General features: G+C 39.2%; 1 protein-coding gene across 2 annotated transcripts in view; it reads right to left on the minus strand.

Annotated features, from left to right (window-relative positions):
• Positions 1–1,368: 1,368 nt before the first annotated feature.
• Positions 1,369–21,506, minus strand: part of TTC17 (tetratricopeptide repeat domain 17) — a 142,263-nt gene continuing 122,125 nt past the window's right edge. The window contains exons 23-25 of one of the 2 annotated variants that reach the window (XM_008001222.3): positions 5,941–6,060; positions 4,128–4,271; positions 1,369–2,533 (exon numbers count right to left, since the gene is read on the minus strand). In XM_008001222.3, coding sequence (XP_007999413.1) covers positions 2,402–2,533; positions 4,128–4,271; positions 5,941–6,060 — 396 coding nt within the window. In that variant the 3' untranslated portion in view covers positions 1,369–2,401. Of the gene's footprint in view, positions 2,534–4,127; positions 4,272–5,940; positions 6,061–17,584; positions 17,745–21,506 lie in introns of those variants that run through there. The other variant, XM_073017201.1, reaches the window with a different exon arrangement.

The following is a 21,506-nucleotide window of genomic DNA, read 5'->3' on the forward strand; positions in this document are numbered from 1 at the left end:
AACACTACTCAGCAACAAAGTATCGAATCACTGATCCACACAACATGGGCAAACCCCAAGTGCATTCATTATGTTGAGGGAAAGAAGCCGGACGCAAAAGGCCATACCCGAATTCCATTTATATGACATTATGGAAAAGGAAAAGCGATGGGGTGGGAGAGCAGACTCGTGGTTGCCCAGGGTTAAGGGTTGGGGAGGTTCGACTACAAAGGGACAGCACGAGGGAGTCTTTTGGGGATGATGAAAGTTTTGTATCTCAATTGTTGTGATGGTTGCATGATAGAACGGTATACCAGAGTGAATTTCATAGTATGTTAATTTTAAAAAGTCAAGCAACTGGGCTGGGCATGGTGGCTCACGCCTGTAATCCCAGCACTTTGGGAGGCCGAGGTGGGTGGATCACCTGAAACCAGCCTGGCCAACATGGTGAAACCCTGTCTCTACTAAAAATACAAAAAATTAGCCAGGTGTGGTGGCACATGCCTGTAATCCCAGCTACTTGGGAGGCTGAGGCAGGAGAACTGCTTGAACCTAGGATGCAGAGGTTGCAGTGAGCTGAGATCGTGCCATTGCACTCCAGCCTGGGCAACAAGAGTGAAACTCTGTCTTAAAAAAAAAGAGTCAAGCAACCGTTGAAGGTTTCAGGAAAAAATTGTAGTGAGGTGGGGAAGCAGGGAACTACATTTAGATACAAGTTAATTTCGATGGATCCCCGAGTGAATAAAGGCTCACTGTATTCAGTAACAAACGAGCTTGCTGTTCTCAAAATATATCTGATAAAACTGGAGTTTGTTGGACTTCAGCTGCGTAAAGAACAGAGAAGTCACAGGTATGTCTGGTGTAAGAAATTAGACTTTGCTTCTAAGAAATTACACAGTCTGTGCTAGAACTAAACCCTTCAAGTTCCACGAGCCATTATCCGAGATGATCAGTGTCTGATTGCGTCCTAGGAAAGTCCACAGAAATGCTGTCTTCAGTGGAATCCTGTCCCAAGGGGCATGCCCAACCTACACGATGCACCCCAACGCTGTCTGTGAAACTTACTTGGATGAATGTTAAGATCAGTGCTTACCTGAGGGCCATGACTTTGTGGCTTAGATGATTCTTCCTTTGCCAGGAAGGTCAATTATATACTGAACTCCGAACATGTGCTGACTGTATGTCTTTCCTGGTTAAATGCATTGTTCTAATAAGTTTATCAACTATAAAACCTAGTGATGATGGATTGTTTTTTTCTCCCCTCACCTTGCTGCTGCAAGAAAGATAAAGCCAATGTAGGGCTTGGGACGATGAGATCCAGAGTTAAAGTCAGGCTTCACAGCTGCCCAAATTAGCCAGGTTCTAAAGAAAAATCACGTGACCAACCTATTTTGCTCATAAACAATTTTATTTTTTTTTCTCAGTATGTGCCCTTGAAGATTCCAAAATGTTGGAGTTTCTGATTCTCCTGGGACCAAAGGTAAAAGCATTGTATGGAAACACTCAACCTTGGCTCATTACTCTCCTGAGGAGCGAAGTCGGGAGGCCTCAGAGAGAGGGAGCTGACACTCACACCTTATTCCAAGATGGGTAACACAGTGAACAAAGAATTAGTAAAACATAGACTCAGTCTGTAGAGGGCTTCAAATATACATATTCTATATATATAAACCTGTTATATAGGATTTCAACTTATTGGTTTCCTTGTGATTTGTAATTAAAGTACAAATGATAAAGATGTTGCACACTGCTGATTTCCCCTTCTCAGCCCCCCTCCCTCCCCAACATAAATAACATTACAAAGGTCAGCTGATCCTAAGAATTTTTGTTGTTGTAAATATTTTGTTTTAAAATTCATATTCCCCTTCCTCCCCTGCAAACTACCTCTGAGAGTTTGTAACATAGCAGCATGGAACGTACAAGACTGGGGACAGCATGGAGGTCTAACGGAGAGAGCGCAGAACGTTGCTTCTCACCGACGGGCACCAGATGGGCTTCTGCATTTCCACTGACAACAGAGGCTACGACAGGAAGCAGAGAATGAGCAATGCGGCTTTGTCCTCCTCCAAAGAGGAGGTTAGCTGGACCACTGAGAAAAGCCCTAAAGGCAGTGAGGTTTTTGGAGACAGAGCACAGCTCCAGAAATGTCTTGGCTCAGTATTTACACAATATCTTGAAGCTGCACTTTCCTTTTAAGAAATGTGTGTTTCTGAAGGTGCCTCTTCTGAGGCTGGTTGGGGGAAAGGAGAAACTTAAAAACAAACCAATTCCCGCATATGTAAAAGTCCTGTTATAAGTCTTAGTTATTTTCACACACATCATTAATAGTAGATACTGACAATGATTGGTTTCTTTTTTCTTTTTTTTCTTTTTCTTTTTTTTGAGAGCATGAGTAAAGAGAAAGAGAGAAAGAAGAAGTGCACTAAGGAGAGCGCCGTCCCTTCTTCAGCATTAAGTGACACTGGATGGTCTGGATTCGGTTCTTGGCTGGGACAAACTCGGGCTGAAGCTTCAATGTGGATTCATACCACACCAGTGCTTTTTCAAATTCTTCCTGTGAGGGTCAAGGAGACAAACGTGAGGGGATGGCATCACCAGGCTAAATAAATATTGTGACCTCTTTTTTCTCAAGAAGCACCTCTGTGCTAGGGACAACCCTGCAGCATTTGCTCAATGGATCTAAGTCTCTGTGGAAAAGTCTGAGGTTCCTCTGGGAGGAAACAGCTGCCTTCATCCCCGAGGTATAACATCACAAAGGAAACTACGGCAGAGCCCAAGAACAAAAGGAAAACAGGTACAGCAGCTTTTACAAACCCAACAACAGTCATAATTGTGGTAATAAGAAGACCTAACAGTCCTGAGTGCCTGAAATGTGCCAGACACTGTGCTAGGTGCTTTATGAAATCCTTCCATTTAATCCTCACAGAAACCTCTAGAACCATGCCTGACAAATGCCCATTATGCATCTGCCTAAATTTTCTAATGTAGCTAGAAAGACGGAAACTAAGTCAGGTATCTCAATTGGACTCGAACATTTTGAAGAGTTTTAAAATTCTCTTTAACATTTAAAAACTCCAACAAAGATTGGGAAATGATCCCTGCCATACTGAAGGTTAATCTTTTACTTAGAGTTACACTCTTAAAGAAGAGCCCAAATCAACTGGTTCAATGACTTCTAGCCAAATGAGAGACACAAGTCCTCGTTCATAGTAGCAAACTTCACATTTACTGGGGGCAACAACAGATTCTTCAATTTAAGAAGCAGAGGGAAATCTGCATATTCGGCAATACCTCCCTGGCAAAATACTTCTCGCCTCTGAAGTCAAGGAAGCTGGCAGCCCAGGGCTGCTCACTCCATAAGCCATTACTGAGAGCATCTTGGGAACAGCCCTATGTGTGATGCCACATTTTAGATGAAAGTGAACGGCATGATTCTCATGCTAAACTGGGTTATGACAGCTTTTAGGGGGTCCCCCTGGGATTTTCAGTTCTGAAATCAGTTCTTGTTTCTGATCAGAATGAGGGATCTGGATGACTTTGCCATTTTCTCTCTAAATGGTATTCCATGAAACTAGCGGAATTTCATCATTCATTAACTACTTGGTGAGCACCCACCACGTGCCAAAAACACTGTGAGGCACTGGGAACAGGGAGGTGAAGAGGAGTCTTGTCCCCAATGAGCCCATAGGCTACAGGGAAAGACAAATCCTTAAACAAAAAATTATAAAACAAGGTGAAAATCCAGCAAGAAAAATATGCACAGGGTGTCAGGAGGGCGACAACAGGTACCTTAGCCCAACCTGGAAGCAACAGAGCATGTGTGTGTGTGCACGACGTGTCAGGAGAGGGTCTCTGGAACAGGTGGTGTCTCCAGGAAACTGTAGGTAAATCTGACTCTGCTGTTGGTGTTAACTCATGTTGAGGAACTATGTAGTTGCAAATACTTAGAAGAATTTCATGTATTATTTTTTTACACACCTCTCAAACCCTTATCCATAAAACATAACATTTTTTTTTTTTTGGAGCTAGCAATTTTAGACAAGTTTACAGGACACTGGTGGGCAATGACATATTCAAAGAGGTTTTGAAATCAAAGATGTGCTACTGTTTGGCAGAGTTGGTACATTCTGCTCACACCCCCATCTCACCATTGCCACGTAGACATTGCCCAGAGTGAAGTGGTTCACAGCAAAGTGTGGTGCGATCTCTACTGCCATGGTGGCTACTATGACGGCATCGTTCCAGAGCTTGGCATTGTGCAAGATGTTGGCCAGGCTAATCAGGGGCACATCCTGGGAGAAGAAGGAGAATGGTGAGAAGGGAAAATTGGGTTTTGAGCTTTCATTCTTGTTTTTGGTGATCATAAAGAATACAGTCGGTGCTTCCTGGTGAATGATTAGAATAGTGCCACTCAAAGCGCTTTTCTGCTGTTTGCTACTGGTCTGTGATAGATAAGGTGCTTGTACCAGAATATCAATCAATTCCTTCTTTCATTGGCGGAGTCTTGCTTCGAAAACCAAACACAACAAAATGTCAGCTAAAGTAAACAATCTGCTGAATAATGTAGTTGGTTTCTACTGGTGAAGCTCCTTGTCTCATTGCAGACTGCTAATAAAAAGTCTGTGTACTGTCCACAGACCACACTTGAAGTCATGCTGTCAGAAAGTCAAAATAATTTCTGCAAGAACCATCATCTCATTAGGGGTTGGCAAACTGAGGCCTAACCTAGTCTGCTGCCTATTTTTAAAAAAGTTTTATTGGGACACAATCACTCCCAGTCCTCTACGTATTTCTGTGGCAGTTTTCATACTACAATGCTAGAATTAAGTAGGTGCACCAGAGGCTGTCTGGCCTCCAGAGTCTAAGTATTTTATTCTCTTGCCCTTTTCAGGAAGTTTGCTGACTCTTAGAGGTAGAGCCTCAGCCCTTCCCTATTGCCTAACAGTAGAGAGTACAAAATGATGGATGGAACAAGTAGCAATATTGTTGCAATACTGTTATCATCACAAATATCATTCCCTTTAAGTGCCTTACCTGAGCAATGCTACCCGTATCACGCCATATTGGGTTCTATAGCGACACAGAACAGAAAAAAAGGACCCATCTTTGTGACAGCCACAGAATGCATGACCCTAGATGAGCTCATTGAAGTTCAATAAGGTGCCCAAATTCACAAAGCTAGTAAGAGGTAGAGCTGTGTTTAAAACTCAGCAATGCCTGGCAGTGAATCCTGTGTTCCTTCCATCATTCCATACACTGCCTTGATGAGCAAAGACGACACCAGCCACGTCTTTAAAAAGTGTAAGATCTGGATTAATGCAGAACTCAGAACACATGGATACAAATGTGCTGATAAAAACCGTACTTTCTCACCCATCATAACAACAACTGGTCTTCTGGAAAAGTTTGGTGTCACACAGGGTTAGCTGGTTTGTTTTTTGTTTTGTTTTGTTTTGTTTTTGTGGAAACAGTAGAAGTCAGACAAGGATCAGGGACTGACCAATGCACGTGAAGAAATGGAAATTCGCTTCTATCTCTGTGCTTGGAAGCAAGCTCAAGCCAAGAGGATAAGCAAAACAAGTCTAAGAGGTCACCAGGCCCCTGAGGGCAAGCTAAACTCAGATTGACTTCTATGTGTCAGCCCACTTTGGCCAGTGCATTTGCTATATGTTGGGTGGCTCTGAACACAACAGAAAGGGGACTCAGTGCAGTAACGTCTTACAGTGATCTGGAAGGCCTTCCCCACATTCCAACCTGCTGAGGCTGGGGAGGCACACAGCAGGGATAGTTCACAGGCTTGCAGGGGCACATGCCCAGTCAGAAGGTCTCCTGCCCCATTCTCTCCTTGTAACATGTCCTCACTGGCTGAGCATGAGGGAGGCTGGTTGAAAGGTCAGAATAAACCATGGGGAATGGAAAGGACCAAGGGGCAGAAATTCCCACCTTCGGAGTCCCACTCACCTTCATCTGGTGTGGTGCATAGTGCAGAGCCTGGCGGAGGCAGTCGATTGCCTTCTTTCCTTGGCCTTTCACCCTCCAGTAGAGGGCTGCCATGCTGGAGAGGACCCAGGACGTCTGATTCTGCAAAGGAATGTTAGCTAAGGCTGGTGTCCTTTCAGGAACATACTCATTTATTACCAAGATTAAGTTCAGTTACACAAGTCACGACCATTCAACTGAGTATTTACTAAGTGCTGGCACTCTGCTTAGCACTTTCTGTTCCTCCCGTCCTTCATTAACCCTTAGAACAATCCTGTGAGCTTGATACGACGATTACAGCCCTTCTATAAATGAGAAAACTATGACTCAGAGAGGTTAAGTGTCTTGCCCAAGTTCACTCAACTACTGAATAGCAGAACTATATCTCATATCTATGTTCTATTTTATTTAACTTTCTGAATAGGTAACATATTCACGTGTTAAAAACCACAAAGTATACAGAGTTATACTGTGAAGTCTACCTCCCATCCTTGTCTCTATGGTAGACAAGGAAACGCTATTTTTAGTTTCTTACGTTTCCTTCTAGAATTTCCTCCCCTCCCCTCCCCCTCCCCTTCCCCCTCCTTCCTCCCCCCCCTTTCCTTTCCTTTCTCTTTTTTTTTTTTTTTTCCCTGAGACTGAGTCTCTCTGTCGCCCAGGCTGGAGTGCAGCGGCATGATCTCAGCTCACTGCAACCTTCATGTCCCAGGTTCAAGCGATTCTTCTGTCTCAGTCTCCCGAGTAGCTGGGGTTACAGGTGTGCACCATCACGCCTGTCTAATTTTTGTATTTTTAGTAGAGACAGGGTTTCGCCATGTTGGCCAGGCTGGTCTCGAACTCACGACCTCAGGTGATCCACATGCTTTGGCCTCCCAAAGTGCTGGGATTACATGAGCCACAACGCCTGGCTGGATTATAACAATTTAATCTCCGGCCAGAAATATGTAAGTATCACCACTTCCTTATAGCCCCATCACAGAGTTTGTTACTATACTCTTAGGCCTCTGCCAATCTGATGGGTGAGAAATGTGGTTTTAATCTGCATTTCCCTTCTTATGAGTGGAGCTGACCATTCTTTCGTATTTGTTAGCCTTTTGTACGTCTTTTCTGTAAACTATCTGCTTTTATATTTTAATTGTTCTGTGAGGCTTTTGTCTTGTCTGTTGGTAAAAAGTTCTTTATATTTTAGGGAGATCATCCTTGCCTATGATTTACAGATACGTTTCCTGAGTTTGAAGTCTGTCTTTCGACTTATGGTGCTTTGTGTGATGCAGATTTTGATTGCTACAGAATTTGTTTTTTTCATGATCTTCAATGACTTCTGGATTTTCCAGTTGTAGTTAGGAAGCCCTATCTCATTCCAAGGATATCAAGAAATTTTACTGGGCCAGGCTTGGTGGTTCACAGCTGTAATCTTAGTGCACTGGGAGGCCAAGACAAGAGGAGATCAGCCTGGGCACCACAGCAAGATCCTGTCTCTACAAAAAATAAAAAATGTAGCTGGGCATGATGCTGTGCATCTGTAGTCTCAACTACTCAGAAGGCTGAGGCAGGAGGATCACTTGAGCCCAGGAGTTTGAGGTGACAGTGAGCTATGATCACACCACTCAATGCACTTTAGCCTGGGGGAGACAGACTGAGACTCTGTCTCTTAAAAAAGCAAAAGAAATAAATATTTTACCATTTCCCCTACAGAATTTTTACAATTTCATTTTTTACATTTAAATATTTGATCCATTTGAAATTTAATCTGCTATAAGGTAAAAGATATGGCTCCAACTTAATTTTTCTCCAGATAGCTACTAATTTGTCTCAAAATTTAATTAATAATTCACCTCTCTCCCCAGTGAGATACTACCTTTACTATAGATAAAACTACAGTACTTAATTTAGGCTGAATTTTGAATTTAGGTCTAACTTTGGATTTTTAAAATCTATTTCATTTGCAACTTTTGGTTGATCTCTGACTCCCAGCCATTACAGAAGAGGCACTCAGAAGACATAACTGCTTGTCTGATTTCGGTTTTCAATAACATTTTTGTTAATTTTAGGATTCTACATTGTCAGGGAGTATAGTATTTACCTTCTGACCTATCACCCTATGCCTCACCTTTGTTTTAGTATTGGTTTTACAGCTGAATATAATCAGTGATCACTGACATTACCTTTGTGTGTTTTCCCCAATCATCTCCTGGTTGGCTAAAGCTCATCTTCTAATAGTTTCCTCAAGAAGGGCTCATGGGAACAATATTCTTTGAGATCACTGCTATGGGTTGAACTATGTTCCCCCAAATTTCATATTTTTAAGTCCCAATCCCCTGTACCTCAGAATGTAACTGTATTTGGAGGCCTTCAATGCAGTGATTAAGTTACAATAAGGCTATTAGAGTGGGGTCCTAACTCTAAATGACTGGATTTGTATGAAGGAGTTAGAAGAGGAGAGACACACCAGGGTCCTATGTGCACAGAGGGACAACCATGTGAAGAGGCAGCATGAGGCCAACTGCAAGCCAGAGAGGTCTCAGGGGAAACCAACCCTGCCAGCACTTTGATCTCAGGCTTCCAGCCTCCAGACCCGTGAAATAAATTTCTGCTGCTGAAGCTACCCTGTCTGTGGTATTTTATTCTAGTGGCCCTAGCAAACCAATACAATCATATATGTTGAAAACTTTCTGTCTGGTGCTTTCAGAGCTAAAAGACAGCTTGGTTGGATTTAAAACCACAGCTTATTCTTTCCTCAAATAATGTATTGGCATTTCTGTATTGCCTCTTGGTGTGGAATGCTGTTGAGAGAAATCTGAAGCTAGCCCGACTTGTTTCTCCTTGTTAAGTGACTTGTTCCTCCTTGTTAAGTGACTTGCTCTTTTTGACTGGTATTCTAAAAGGATTTTAAATAAAATGATCTTAGGCCGGGTGTGGTGGCTCACACCTGTAATCTCAGCACTTTGGGAGGCTGAGGCAAGCGGATCACTTGAGGTCAGGAGCTCGAAACCAGCCTGGCCAACGTGGTGAAAACCCATCTCTACTCAAAACACAAAAATTAGCCAGGCGTGGTGGCAGCTGCCTGTAATCCCAGCTACTCAGGAAGCTGAGGCAGGAGAATCACTTGAACCTGGGAGGAGGAGGTTGCAGTAAACCAAGATTGCACCACTACACTCCAGCCTGGGTGACAAAGCGAGATTCTGTCTCCAAAAAAAAAAAAAGGATATTTATTTAATGCTAATATTTGACACACAAAAGAACATAAATCATTAAATACATGTATAATATATAATTTCTTCTTTTTTCTGAGGCAGCTCTTGCTCTGTCCCCCAGGCTGGAGTGCAGTGGTGTGATCATAGCTCACTGCAGCCTTGAACTCCTGGGTTCAAATGATCTTCCTGTCTCAGCCTCCCACCTCAGCCTCCTGAGCAGCTGGGACTACAGGCATGCACCACCATGCTTGGCTAATTTTTAAATTTTTTGTAGAGATGTGATCTTGCCATGTTGTCCAGGCTGGTCTTGAACTCCTGGGCTAAAGTGATCCTCCTGCCTCAGTCTCCCAAAGTGTTAGGATTATCGGAATGCGACACCGTGCCAAGTAAATATAAAATTATATAACATAAATAGTAAGTATATAACTACGCAAAACATATTCACGCTGTAAAACATACAATAATGAATATTCCAGAAATGACCACCTTACTGAAAAATGAACTTGTATTTACCGATGTGTTCTTACACCATTCCATCCTCACCCACTATTCTAAATGTTATCTTTAGTATTCCATTTCACCTTTTAAACATAGTTCTATCTCTGACATACATGTATACTTGATTCAACAATATACATTAGTTTACTTCTTCCTGCACTTTATGAAAATGGTACAGTAGTTCCTCCTACTTGAGGGGGATACATTCCAAGACTCACAGTGGATGCCTGAAACCATGGATAACATCCAGTTTTATATCTACTTTTTTTCAATCTGATTACTGAGAGGCAGGGAGCATCTACAGTGTGGATACACTAGGTAAAGGGATGATTCACAACCCGTGTGGACCGAGCCCAATAGCAGGTGGTTTCATCATGCTACTCAGAATGGTGGACAACTTAAAAACTTATAAATTATTTTTTTTTCAATTTTCCATTTAATATTTTTGGACCATGATCGACTGTGGATAACTGAAACCGTGGAAAACGAAGCCGCAAAGGGGGGGACTATGGCATACTGTATGTAGACCTGTCGAACTTGGGGCTTTTTATTCAACATTGTATTTCTAAGATTCATTCATGTTGTATTTATTCAATTCCCTGCTACACAATTAAATGCTCATTAAGTTGAATACACTACATGGTATTTATCCATTTTCTGTAGATGGGCATTTAGATTGCTCCCTGTTTGTCTCCTGTTACAGTCTAGACTAGATACTGAAGAGTAGAATTTCTGGGCCACAGGATATGCATATGTTCAAAAAAAAAAAAAAAAAAAAAAAAAAACCCAGAGATTGCCAAATTGTTTCCCAAAGGCGCTATGCCAACTTACAGCCCCATTAGCATTGTTTAAAAGGACCTCTTGATCCATATCCTTCTTAACCCTAGGTATTATCGGTGAGGGGAAAATGGCATCTTCCTGTGGTATTACTTTGCATTTCCTGATTACTAGTGAGATTGAGAATTGTTTCTCATGTTTATTCATCACACAGATCACTTCTGTGAAATGCCTGTTAATATCTTTAATGCATTTTTCTATTTTATTACTTTTCATCAATTTATATGTTTTGTATATTAATCTTTTGTAGATTAAATGTGTTACACATGTTTTCTCTCTGGCCTGCCTCTCTTTAATTAAAAAAATTAAACTTTGATATACTTGAATTCATTAACATTTTCTTTTATAGTTATTTTGTTTCTTCTTTAAGAAGAAAACTTTCCTTACTCCATAGCCAGAAAGGTCATCTCCTACATTTTACTCTAATTTTTAACATTTTGTTTTTGATACTTGACTCCTTAATTCACGTGGAATTGAATTTTTGTGTCAGATATGAAGATTGAAATTAACTTAAGCAATTGCCCCAGTACTATTTCTTGAATAGTCCCTTCTCTTTCCACCAATTTTCAATTTACTTTTTCAATATATCACAGTTCTGATGTCAGAGCAGAGGTCCTTAACCTTTTTGGCACCAGGGACTGGTTTCATGGAAGACAAATTTTCCGTGGATGGGGTAGGGGGTGGTTTCTGGATGATCTGAGTACATTACATTTATCGTGCCCTTTATTTCTATTATTATTACATTGTGAAATAATTATACAACTCACCATAATGTAGAATCAGTGGGAGCCCTGAGCTTGTCTTCCTGCAACTAGATGGTCCCATGTGGGAGTGATGGGAGACAGTGACAGATCATCAGGCATTAGATTCTCATAAGGAACTTGTGTGCAACCTAGATCCCTCACATGTGCAGTTCACAATAGGGTTTGCATTCCTATGAGACTCTAACGCAGAGGAGGCGGAGCTCAGGAGTAATGCGAACGGTGGGGAGTGGCTGTAAATACAGACTAAGTTCACCTGCCACACACCTCCTGCTGTGTAGCCCGATTCCTAACAGGCCACAGACCAGTACCCATCTGTGGGGAGCTGGACCCCTGATTAGTCTATATCTGGGCTTTCTATTTACTCTTCCTAGCCATTTTTATTTATGCTTCAGCAAATAGCATAATGTCTTGTTTTATTAAAAAAGTAAGGCAACTCTCACTTTGTTTTTCTTTTCAAGAGTGTCAGGTCTATTCTTCATGCTTTACCTTTCCATATAAAGACCTGCTTTTCAAGTGCCATAAAAAAACCCTGCTGATATTTTGATTATAATAGCATTGACTCTATAAATCAAATTGGGGAAAACTGACATGTTTATAACATGTGTCTTCTTATCCATGAACATTATATATGTTTATTTAGGTTGTTTAAAATGCTTTTGGATAAAGTTATATCTCTTGCTGTACACAAGTCTTGATAATTTTTGTAAGATTTATTGACTTTATATTTTTACAATGAGGTATATTTTTAAAAATTACACTTTTAAGTTTTGTGCTGCTGTACAGAAATGCAACTTTTTATTTATTGAGTTTACAGGAAGCCACTTTGAGAAATACATTATTTCTAAAAAACTATCTGTGGAGTCTTTGGGGTTTGCTATACAGATAATCATATCATCTCTGAATGATATTTTGTTTTTTCTTCTTTATACTTATGCCATTTCTTTCTTTTTCTGAGATGGAATCTCGCTCTGTTGACCAGGCCGGGGTACACTGACGCAATCTCAGCTCACTGCAACCTCTGCCTCCCGGGTTCAAGTGATTCTTCCGCCTCAGCCTCCTGAATAGCTGGGATTATAGGCCTGCACCACGACGCCGGCTAATTTTTGCACTTTTAGTAGGGAGGGGGTTTCACCATATTGAACAGGCTGGTCTCGAACTCAAGTGATCTGCCCACTTCGGCCTCCCAAAATGCTGGGATTACAGGCGTGAGTCACTGTGCCCAGCCTAATTTATTTTTATTGATTTACTATACTTGCTAGGAGTTTCAGTACAAGGTTGAAAAGAAGTGGTGATTCTTTTTCCTGATTTCATGGAATTATTTTTCATATTTCCTCATTAAGAATCATCTTTGAAGTAGATGTGCTGTTGATTATTTTCACCACATTAAGGAAGTTAGTAAGTTTTACACCATAAATGGGTATTAATTATATCAAATGCAATCTACTGAAATGATTGCACGGTTTTTTTCCTTTAATGTGGTGACTCAAATTTTATGTTTTCCTGGAGTTAGACCATTTTCAGTATTTCTGGGATAAACCCAACTTGGTCAAGGTATATCTTTTTTTAAAGAAATGTGCTGCTGGATTCAGTCTGTGAACATTTTGCTTATGATTTTGATACCTAAGTTTACGAGTAAGATTAGTGCTAACTTAAAAATTATATATGACAACATATATATATATATGTAAAATTTTCCTTTCTCATAATGTCTGATTTTGTTGTAAAGGTTATACCTGTCTCAAGGAATTAACTGGTATGTCATTCCTTATTCTAATGTCTGGAAATCTGTTTATATTAGGATGAGGTATTTCTCAAAAGTTTGTAGAATTCACACTTGCAAAATCAACAGATCTTGTATTCTTTGTGAGATTTTAAAAAAACTTACTACTTAAATTTATTTGAGAATTATAAGATCCTTCAGGTTTTCTTTTTGTTCTCGAAACAGTTTAAGTCCATTACATTTTTCTAAGAAACCATCTACTTTTTTTCAAATTTATTGCCATAAAGTTGCAATTATATGCTTTTCTTATCTCTTAATTTGATATAAATGTAGTTTTGTTTCACCCTTTTCCTTGACATTGAGTATTTGTACTTTCTTTTTATCTTAATTTTGCCAAAAGTTTATTTTACTACTTGTTTCAAAGAAACAACTTTTGGATTGTTCATCTTCTCTATTGTATCTTTGTTTTCTATTTCATTGATTTCTACATCTAGTAACAGAACTTAGGAATACACAAATCGAAAGCTTACAGCACTAAAATAAGACATAAGCAAATTCGTAATTATTAATATAGTTGAATATTTTAGCCTCTCAATAACTTATAGAAGACCAAAAAAAAAATCATTAAAACATAAACAATACTATCATGAACTTAACCTAATTGATACTTCTAAAATGCTCTACCTAACAAAAGCAGAAGACAATATTCCTTTCTAGTGCACATGAAACATTAACCAAGATAGGCCATATTCTGGCCCATAAAACAAGCTTGAATTAAGCTGAAAAGAATTCAAATCATACGAAGTATGTTCATTTACTACAATAGAATTAAACTAGCTATCAATTAAAGAAAGATATCTAGAAAACACCCAAACAGTTGGAAACTAAATATCATACTCCTAAATAACTCAAGGGTCAAAAAAATCACAAGGAAAATTACAAAGCACTTTGAATTGAATGAAAATGAAAATATGACAATTAAATTTGTTGTAAATTTATAGGAAACTTTTAGCACTGAACATCTACATTAGAAAAGAAGACAGGGATCAAGTCAATAATACAAGCTTACATTAAAACCCTAAAAAAAAAAAGAAACTATTAAAAACCTAAAAAATGCAAAGCAAATTAAGTCGTAAGCAAGTAGAAGACAAGGAAATTACTAAGATAAGAGCAGACATAAATGAAAGAGAAAACAAAAAGATGGTGAAAAGTCAGTGGATCCTCAAACTGATTATTTAAGATCAGTAAAATTGGCCAAGCATGGTGGCTGTAATCCCAGCACTTTGGGAGGTCATGGTGGGAGGACTGCTGGAGTTCAGGAGTTTTGAGACCAGCCTGGGCAACATCGTGAAATCTCGTCTCTACTAAAACTACAATAAATTAGCCAGGCGTGGGGGTACATGCCTGTAATCCCAGCTACTCAGAAGGCCGAGGTATGAGAATCACTTGAATCCAGGAGGCAGAGGCTGCACTGAGCTGAGATCACACCATTGCACTCCAGCCTGGGCGACAGAGTGAGACTCTGTCCCCTCATCCCCCAACAAAAAAAAGTCAATAAAATTCATAAACTTCTAGTGAGTCTGATCAGAAAAAAAAGAGAGAAGATACAAAGTACCAATATCAGGATTAAGAGCGGGTCCATTACCACAGATCCTACAGATAGTAAAAGGATAAGAAAATAATATGAAGAACTTTATGTCAATAAACAATTTAAATGAAATGAACAAGTCCCTTGAAAGACAAAATTGCCAAAGATCACCAGAGAAGAAAGAGATAATTTGAATAGCCCTATATCTATTAAAGATATTAGAGCTATAATTAAAAACCTCCCACAAAGAGAACTCTAGGACCAGATGGCTTCACTGGCAAATTCTACCAAATATTTAAGGAATTCTCTACAGACTTTTTCAGAAAACTAAAGTGAAGGAAACACCTCCAACTCATTAAACAAGGTCATTATTATCCTGATACCAAAACTTCACAAAAACATTGTAATTAAAAAAACCACAGACCAATATCCCTCATGAACATAAACACAGGTACAAACTGACTGACTTATCCATAATGGAGGGTGTTTATATCGACAGATTTGCAATTTCTAACTGTAGATCTATCTTTCGTTTGCTTTACATATTTTGAGGGTATTTTATTGAATATGTATAAGTTTAGAATTGGCATATCTTTCTGGTGAATTAAACATTTTATCATTATGTAGTCATTCTCTCTACTCCTAATAATTTTTATTTTGAAATATATCTTGTTCAGGTAATTAATATAACTATGCCTACCTCCTTTTTATGAGTTTGTACCTGGTATTTCTTTTCCAACTTTTTAACATTTCTATTATGTTTTAGGTGTAGTCATAAAAATATGCAGTTCCTTTAAAAGTTTTCCAATTTGACATTATTGTCAATGCTATATTATAGATCTTTTTTATTTGTCCAGATTCTTGAATTTTTTTTTTTTGCATTTTCTTGTATTGAAATTTTTTTGGCTCATCCTCTTCTTACTTCATTATTTTATCCTCATAGGTTTTAGATTTGTGCATTCTTTTAATGATACCCTTACATTTTACTGTAAAAATTCAACAAAGTCTAAACAAACTATTTGCTATTTTGTAGTTCTACTATAATGTATGTAGGTATGGATTTCTTTTTATTTTTCCAGCTTGGAATACATGGTACTTCCTAAGTCTGTTGATTCATTTGTCTCCTTGTCTCTATAATATTCCATGTAAATTTTTTATGAAGCTTGCAATTCACTATTTAATTATGTCTAATTCATGTAACCCATCAACTGAATATCTGACTTACACAATTTATTTTAGTTTAAGATGTGCTAATTTGCCTTTTAAATTTACCTACTCATTTCTGATGCTATTTGTTTTCTCATCTTTGTAATCACATCATTTAAATGTTTTATAATGAAAAATTTCAAGTATATACAAAAATAAAGGAACTACTTTTTTTTTTTTTTTTTGAGGTGGAGTCTTGCTCTGTCATCTAGGCTAGAGTGTAGTGGTACAATCTTGGCTCATTGTAACCTCTGCCTCCTGGGTTCAAGCTATTCTCCTTCCTCAGCCTCCAGAGTAGCTGGGATTACAGGCCTGAGCCATCACACCTTGCTAATTTTTTGTATTCTTAGTAGAGACGGGGCTTCACGATGTTGACCAGGCTAGTCTCCAACTCCTGACCTTGTGATCCACCCACTTCAGCCTCCCAAAGCCCTGGTATTACAGGCATGAGCCACCACGCCAGGCCTGGAACTACTCTTTTTAAAGTTGCACTTCTGGCTGGGTGCAGTGGCTCACACCTGTAATCTCAGTAATTTGGGAAGCCAAGGTGGGAAGATTGCTTGAGGCCAGGACTTTGAGACCAGTCTGGGCAACATAGCGAAACTACATGTTTACGAAAAAAATTTAAACATTGGCTTGGTATGGTCCATGCCTGTCATCCTAACTACTTGGGGGGTTGGAGGATGGGGCAGGGAGGATGTGGCAGGAGAATCACTTGAGCACAGGAGTTTGAGGCTGCAGGGAGCTATGACTGTGTCACTGTACTCTCGCCTGGGTGACAGATGGAGACCCTGTCTCTTTAAATTACATATATAAATAAACAAAACAATATAATGAACCCTCACGTGCTCATCATTCAGCTTCAACACTTATCAACTCATGGCCAGTGTTGTTTCATCTATACCCTCGTCCATGTTAATGTGAAGCAAATTCTAGATTTCATATAATTTCACCAGTAAATTCTTTAGTATGTGCCTCTAAAAGATAAAAACTCACGTTTAGAACATAAGCTTATCTACATTATGCCTAAAGAAGTGAAAATGATTATTTAATATCATCAAGTATTCAGTTGGTGTTCCTATGTCCCCCAAGTGTCTTACAAAAGCTTCGTTTTGCTTTTACAATTTGAATCACAATCTAAATGAGCTCCATACATTGTAATTGGCTGCTTTCTCCTTAAATCTGTTGTGATCTCTGGAGTCCATCTTCATTAGTGTTTTTCTTTACAAATTTATTTTTGTAGAAGAAATAGGGTTATCTGTCCTGTAGGTTTCCAGCATTAGACTCTGCTACTGCATCCTCATGGTACCATTTAATGTGCTCCTTTGTTCCCTGTTATTTCTTGTAAATTGTAATTAGAGAAGTGATTGGTTTAGATTTAACTTTTGGGGGAAGAGTAGGGACAAAACTACTTTATAGATAGGAATGTGTACTTCTAATGATACGTACTTACTATCTGGGTGTCTCTATTTGAGATGTTAGTAGCCAGTGATGATCACTGCCGAAATTCATTAAGGGTTACAAAACTGTAATATTCTAATGTTACCACTTTCAGTTTATTAATTGGAATATTCCTAGAGAGACTTTTCCTCATCAGTTACTTACCCCCTCAAAAAAATTAATTTAGAAAAGGAAGGATACATGCTTTTTACTTTTAATTATATCTACATTGAAAAAAAAAAAAACTATTCCCATTTGATATGGTTTGGCTGTGTCCCCACCCACATCTCAACTTGAATTGTATTTCCCAGAATTCCCATGTGCATGTGTCGTAGGAAGGATCCAGGAGGAAGCAACCGAATCATAGGGGCTGGTCTTTTCCATGCTATTCTCGTGATAGTGAATAAGTCTCATGCGATCTGATGGGTTTATCAGGGGTTTCCGCTTTTGCTTCTTCCTCATTTTTCTCTTGCCACCGCCTTGTAAGAAGTGTCTTTTGCCTCCTGCCATGATTCTGAGGCCTCCCCAGCCATGTGGAACTGTAAGACCAATTAAACCTCTTTTTGTCCCCGGTTTCGGGTCTGTCTTTATCAGTAGCATGAAAACAAGATAACACAGTAAATTGGTACCAGTAGAGTGGGGCACTGCTGAAAAGATACCTGAAAATGTGGAAGCGACTTTCCAACTGGGTAACAGGCAGAGATTAGAACAGTTTGAAGGGCTCAGAAGAAGACAGGAAAATGTGGGAAAGTTTGGAATTTCCTAGAGACTTGTGGTGTAGCTTTGCCAAAAATGCTGATAGCAATAAGGACAATAAAATTCAGGCTGAGGTGGTCTCAGATGCAGATGAGGAACTTGTTGGGAACTGGAGCAAAGGTGACTCTTATGTTTTAGAAAAGAGACTGGTGGCATTTAACCCTGCCTAGAGATTTGTGGAACTTTGAACTTGAGAGAGGTGATTTAGGATATCCAGTGGAAGAAATTTCTAAGCAGCAAAGCATTCAAGAGGTGATTTGGGTGCTGTTAAACGCATTCAGTTTTATAAGGGAAACAGAACATAGAAGTTTAGAAAATTTGCAGCCTGACTATGCGATAGAAAAGAAAAACCCATTTTCTGGGGAGAAATTCAAGCCAGCTGCAGAAATCTGCATAAGTAGCAAGTAGCCTAATGTTAATCCCTGAGACCATGGGGAAGATGTCTCCAGGCCATGTCAGGGAACTTCACGGCAGCCCCTCCCATCACAGGCCCAGAGGCCCAGGAGGAAAAAGTGGTTTTGTGGTCTGGGTCCAGGGTCCCTGTGCTGTGTGCAGCCTAGGGACTTGGTGCCTTCTGTCCCAGCCACACCAGCCGTGGCTGAAAGGGGGCTGACATATAGCTTGGGCTGTGGCTTCAGAGGGTGGAAGCCTCAAGCCTTGGCAGCTTCCATGTGGTGTTGAGTCTGCAGGTGCACAGAAGTCAAGAATTGAAGTTTGGGAACCCCCACCTAGATTTCAGAAGATATATGGAAAGTCCAATTAAACCTCTTTTTGCTCCCAGTTTCAGGTATGTCTTTATCAGCAGCAAGAAAATAAATTAATACACCATGCATTCTCCAAGGTACAATTATCATTGCAAATTCAGTAGTTTAATTGTACGTGATGCATTTCATTCACTGCAGTTATTATCCTCCTGTTGCTCAAACTGTCTTATGTTTGGCCAATGGGAGCCTATTCAAGTTCATTCCAAATTCTTTTGATACAACCTTTGTTGTCATTGCCAGCTTCCTGGCTTTCCCAGACTTGGTAGAAGCTTTTTCTCCAAAGAATACTGGCTCAAATACATGGTAGAAGCTATTTCTCCAAGGAATACTGGTTCACCTAGATTGTGACCTTTAGGTACCATTTTCCACTAAAATGGAAGCTAAAGTCCACAATCTAGAGACTAAAGGTGCTTATTAATACTGGACCTGTCATTACCTCTAGTTTTTTCAGCAAATAAAGCTAGGACGTTTGTATTTTAAAAATGATAAAACACATCAGAATTTGTACCAATATTCCCAATTCAGGACCACAGGTGTTAATATCATCATTCTCACATCTGTATCTCCTTTCATCTCTACTGAAAATTCCAGTTCACACCAAAAAAGAACTCATTCATTTCACAATACATACACTTAGAATCTCAGAAGAAAACCATCAATATCATTAAAAACATTATTGAAAATAGTACAGGTTGAGTATACATAATCTGAAAATCCCAAATTTGATATGCTCCAAAATCTGCAACTTTTTGAGCACCAACATGATAACCAAAATGCTCATTGGAACATTTTGGACTTTCACATTTGGAATGCTCAAGCAGAATAATGCAAATATTCAAACATCCAAAAATATCTGAAATTGAGGACAGGTGTGGTGGCTCACACCTGTAATCCCAGCACTTTTGGAAGCAGAGGTAGGTGGACTGCTTGAGTCCAGGAGCCTGGGCAACATAGGAAAGACCTTGTCTCTATTAAAAAAAATTTAAAAATTAGCCAGGCATGGTGGCACATACCTATAGTCCCAGCTGCTTGGGAGGCTGAGGAGGAAGAACTGCTTGAACCTGGGAGGTCGTGGCTGTAGTGAGTGGTGATCACTCACACCTTTAGCCTGGGCGACTGTTTTCCTTATAAAACTGAATGCCTTTAACAGCACCCACGACACCTTTTGAATGCTTTGCTGCTTAGAAATTTCTTCCACCAGATACCCTAAATCATCTCTCTTAAGTTAAAAAAAAAAATCTGAAATTCAAAACACTTCTGGTCCCAAGCATCTTGGATAAAGGATAATCAATCTGTAGAAGATTTTCTTTGGTTCTTAGGGTAAATCTCATTAGGGATGTATTGTCAAATACAGTTGACCCTTGAACAACAAGGTTTGAACTGTGCAAGTTCACTTATACATGGATTTTTTCCAAAAAAAGTTAGACCAAGTGTGCTTGCCTCTCTTGCCTCCCCTTCCGTCTCCTTCACATCTTGTGCCTCTAATACCCCAGAAATAGCAAGACCAACCCCTCCTCTTCCCTTCCTACTCCTCGGCCTACTTAACATGAAGACGGTGAGAATGAAGACCTTCAAGATGATCCACTTCCACTTAATGAATAGTAAATATATTTTCTCTTCCTTATGATTTTCTTAATTTTATTTTCTATAGATTATAAGAACACAATATAAAATATGTATTAAACAACTGTTTATATTATCATAAGGCTGTCAGTCAATAGTGGGCTATTAGTTAAGTTTTTGAAGAGTCAAAAGTTACATGTGGATTTTAAACTGTGTAGGGAGTTGGCACCCATAACTTCCATGTTGTTCAAGGGTCAACTGTAATTGTGTTTTAAAGTCACTTGGAATAATTTCTCTTGATAATTCCCCTTGGTATGGTTATACTACCAACTGAATACATGGGCTCATTTAATTTTAAGTAGAAACTGCCTTATTAAAAATTTTGTGTAATTGTGCAAAATATTTACTTAGTTTCAAAGTCAAATTGAAAAAAATAATGTAGATTCAAGGAACCTAGCTTCATTCCTTGTCCTCTCTACCCTATTTTCTTTCCTCTATGGAAAACCATTTAAAAATATTTTTAAGATTTAGTCTTCCATTTTAAAATATCTTTTTCTCTATATATATTCACTCTTCCCTTGCCATTTTTTAAAAAAGCTAAATAGTATCCTAAGATATTATTTTTTTCCACTTTTTCTCCTCCACTTGACATCCTGGAGATTTTATTTCATTGAAATGGTCCTTGTTCTTTCTGACAGCTGCAGAAGCCTGCACTGTGTGGAAGCTTCCAGTGTGTGGATGTTCACACACAATGTATATCCATGGGGAACTTTTCATTTAATCACTCCACTACTGCTGGGCATTTGGGTTGTTCCAATTTGCTACAGTTCAGGTTACAATAAACAGCTTCATTCATAAGTAGTTTTGTTTTAATGTTTTTGCCAATGTATTTTTGGGAACAGTTACTAAAAGCAGAATTGCTGGCTAAAATGGTAAATGAATGTATAATTTTGCTAGATATAGTCAGTTTCTTCCCTGTAAGATCATCCATTTCACTTTTTTTTTTTTTTTTTTTTTCTTTTTGAGACAAGAGTCTCACTCTGTTGCCCAGGCTGTGCAGTGATGCAATATTGGCTCACTGAAACCTCCGCCTCCTGGTTCAAGTGATTCTCCTGCCTCAGCCTCTCAAGTAGCTGGGATTACAGGTGCCCACCACCACATCTGGCTAATTATTTTTTTTTTTATTTTTAGTGAAGACAGGGTTTCACCATATTAGCC

The sequence above is a fragment of the Chlorocebus sabaeus genome, chromosome 1 (assembly GCF_047675955.1).
Source record: "Chlorocebus sabaeus isolate Y175 chromosome 1, mChlSab1.0.hap1, whole genome shotgun sequence".
Lineage (NCBI taxonomy): Eukaryota > Metazoa > Chordata > Mammalia > Primates > Cercopithecidae > Chlorocebus > Chlorocebus sabaeus.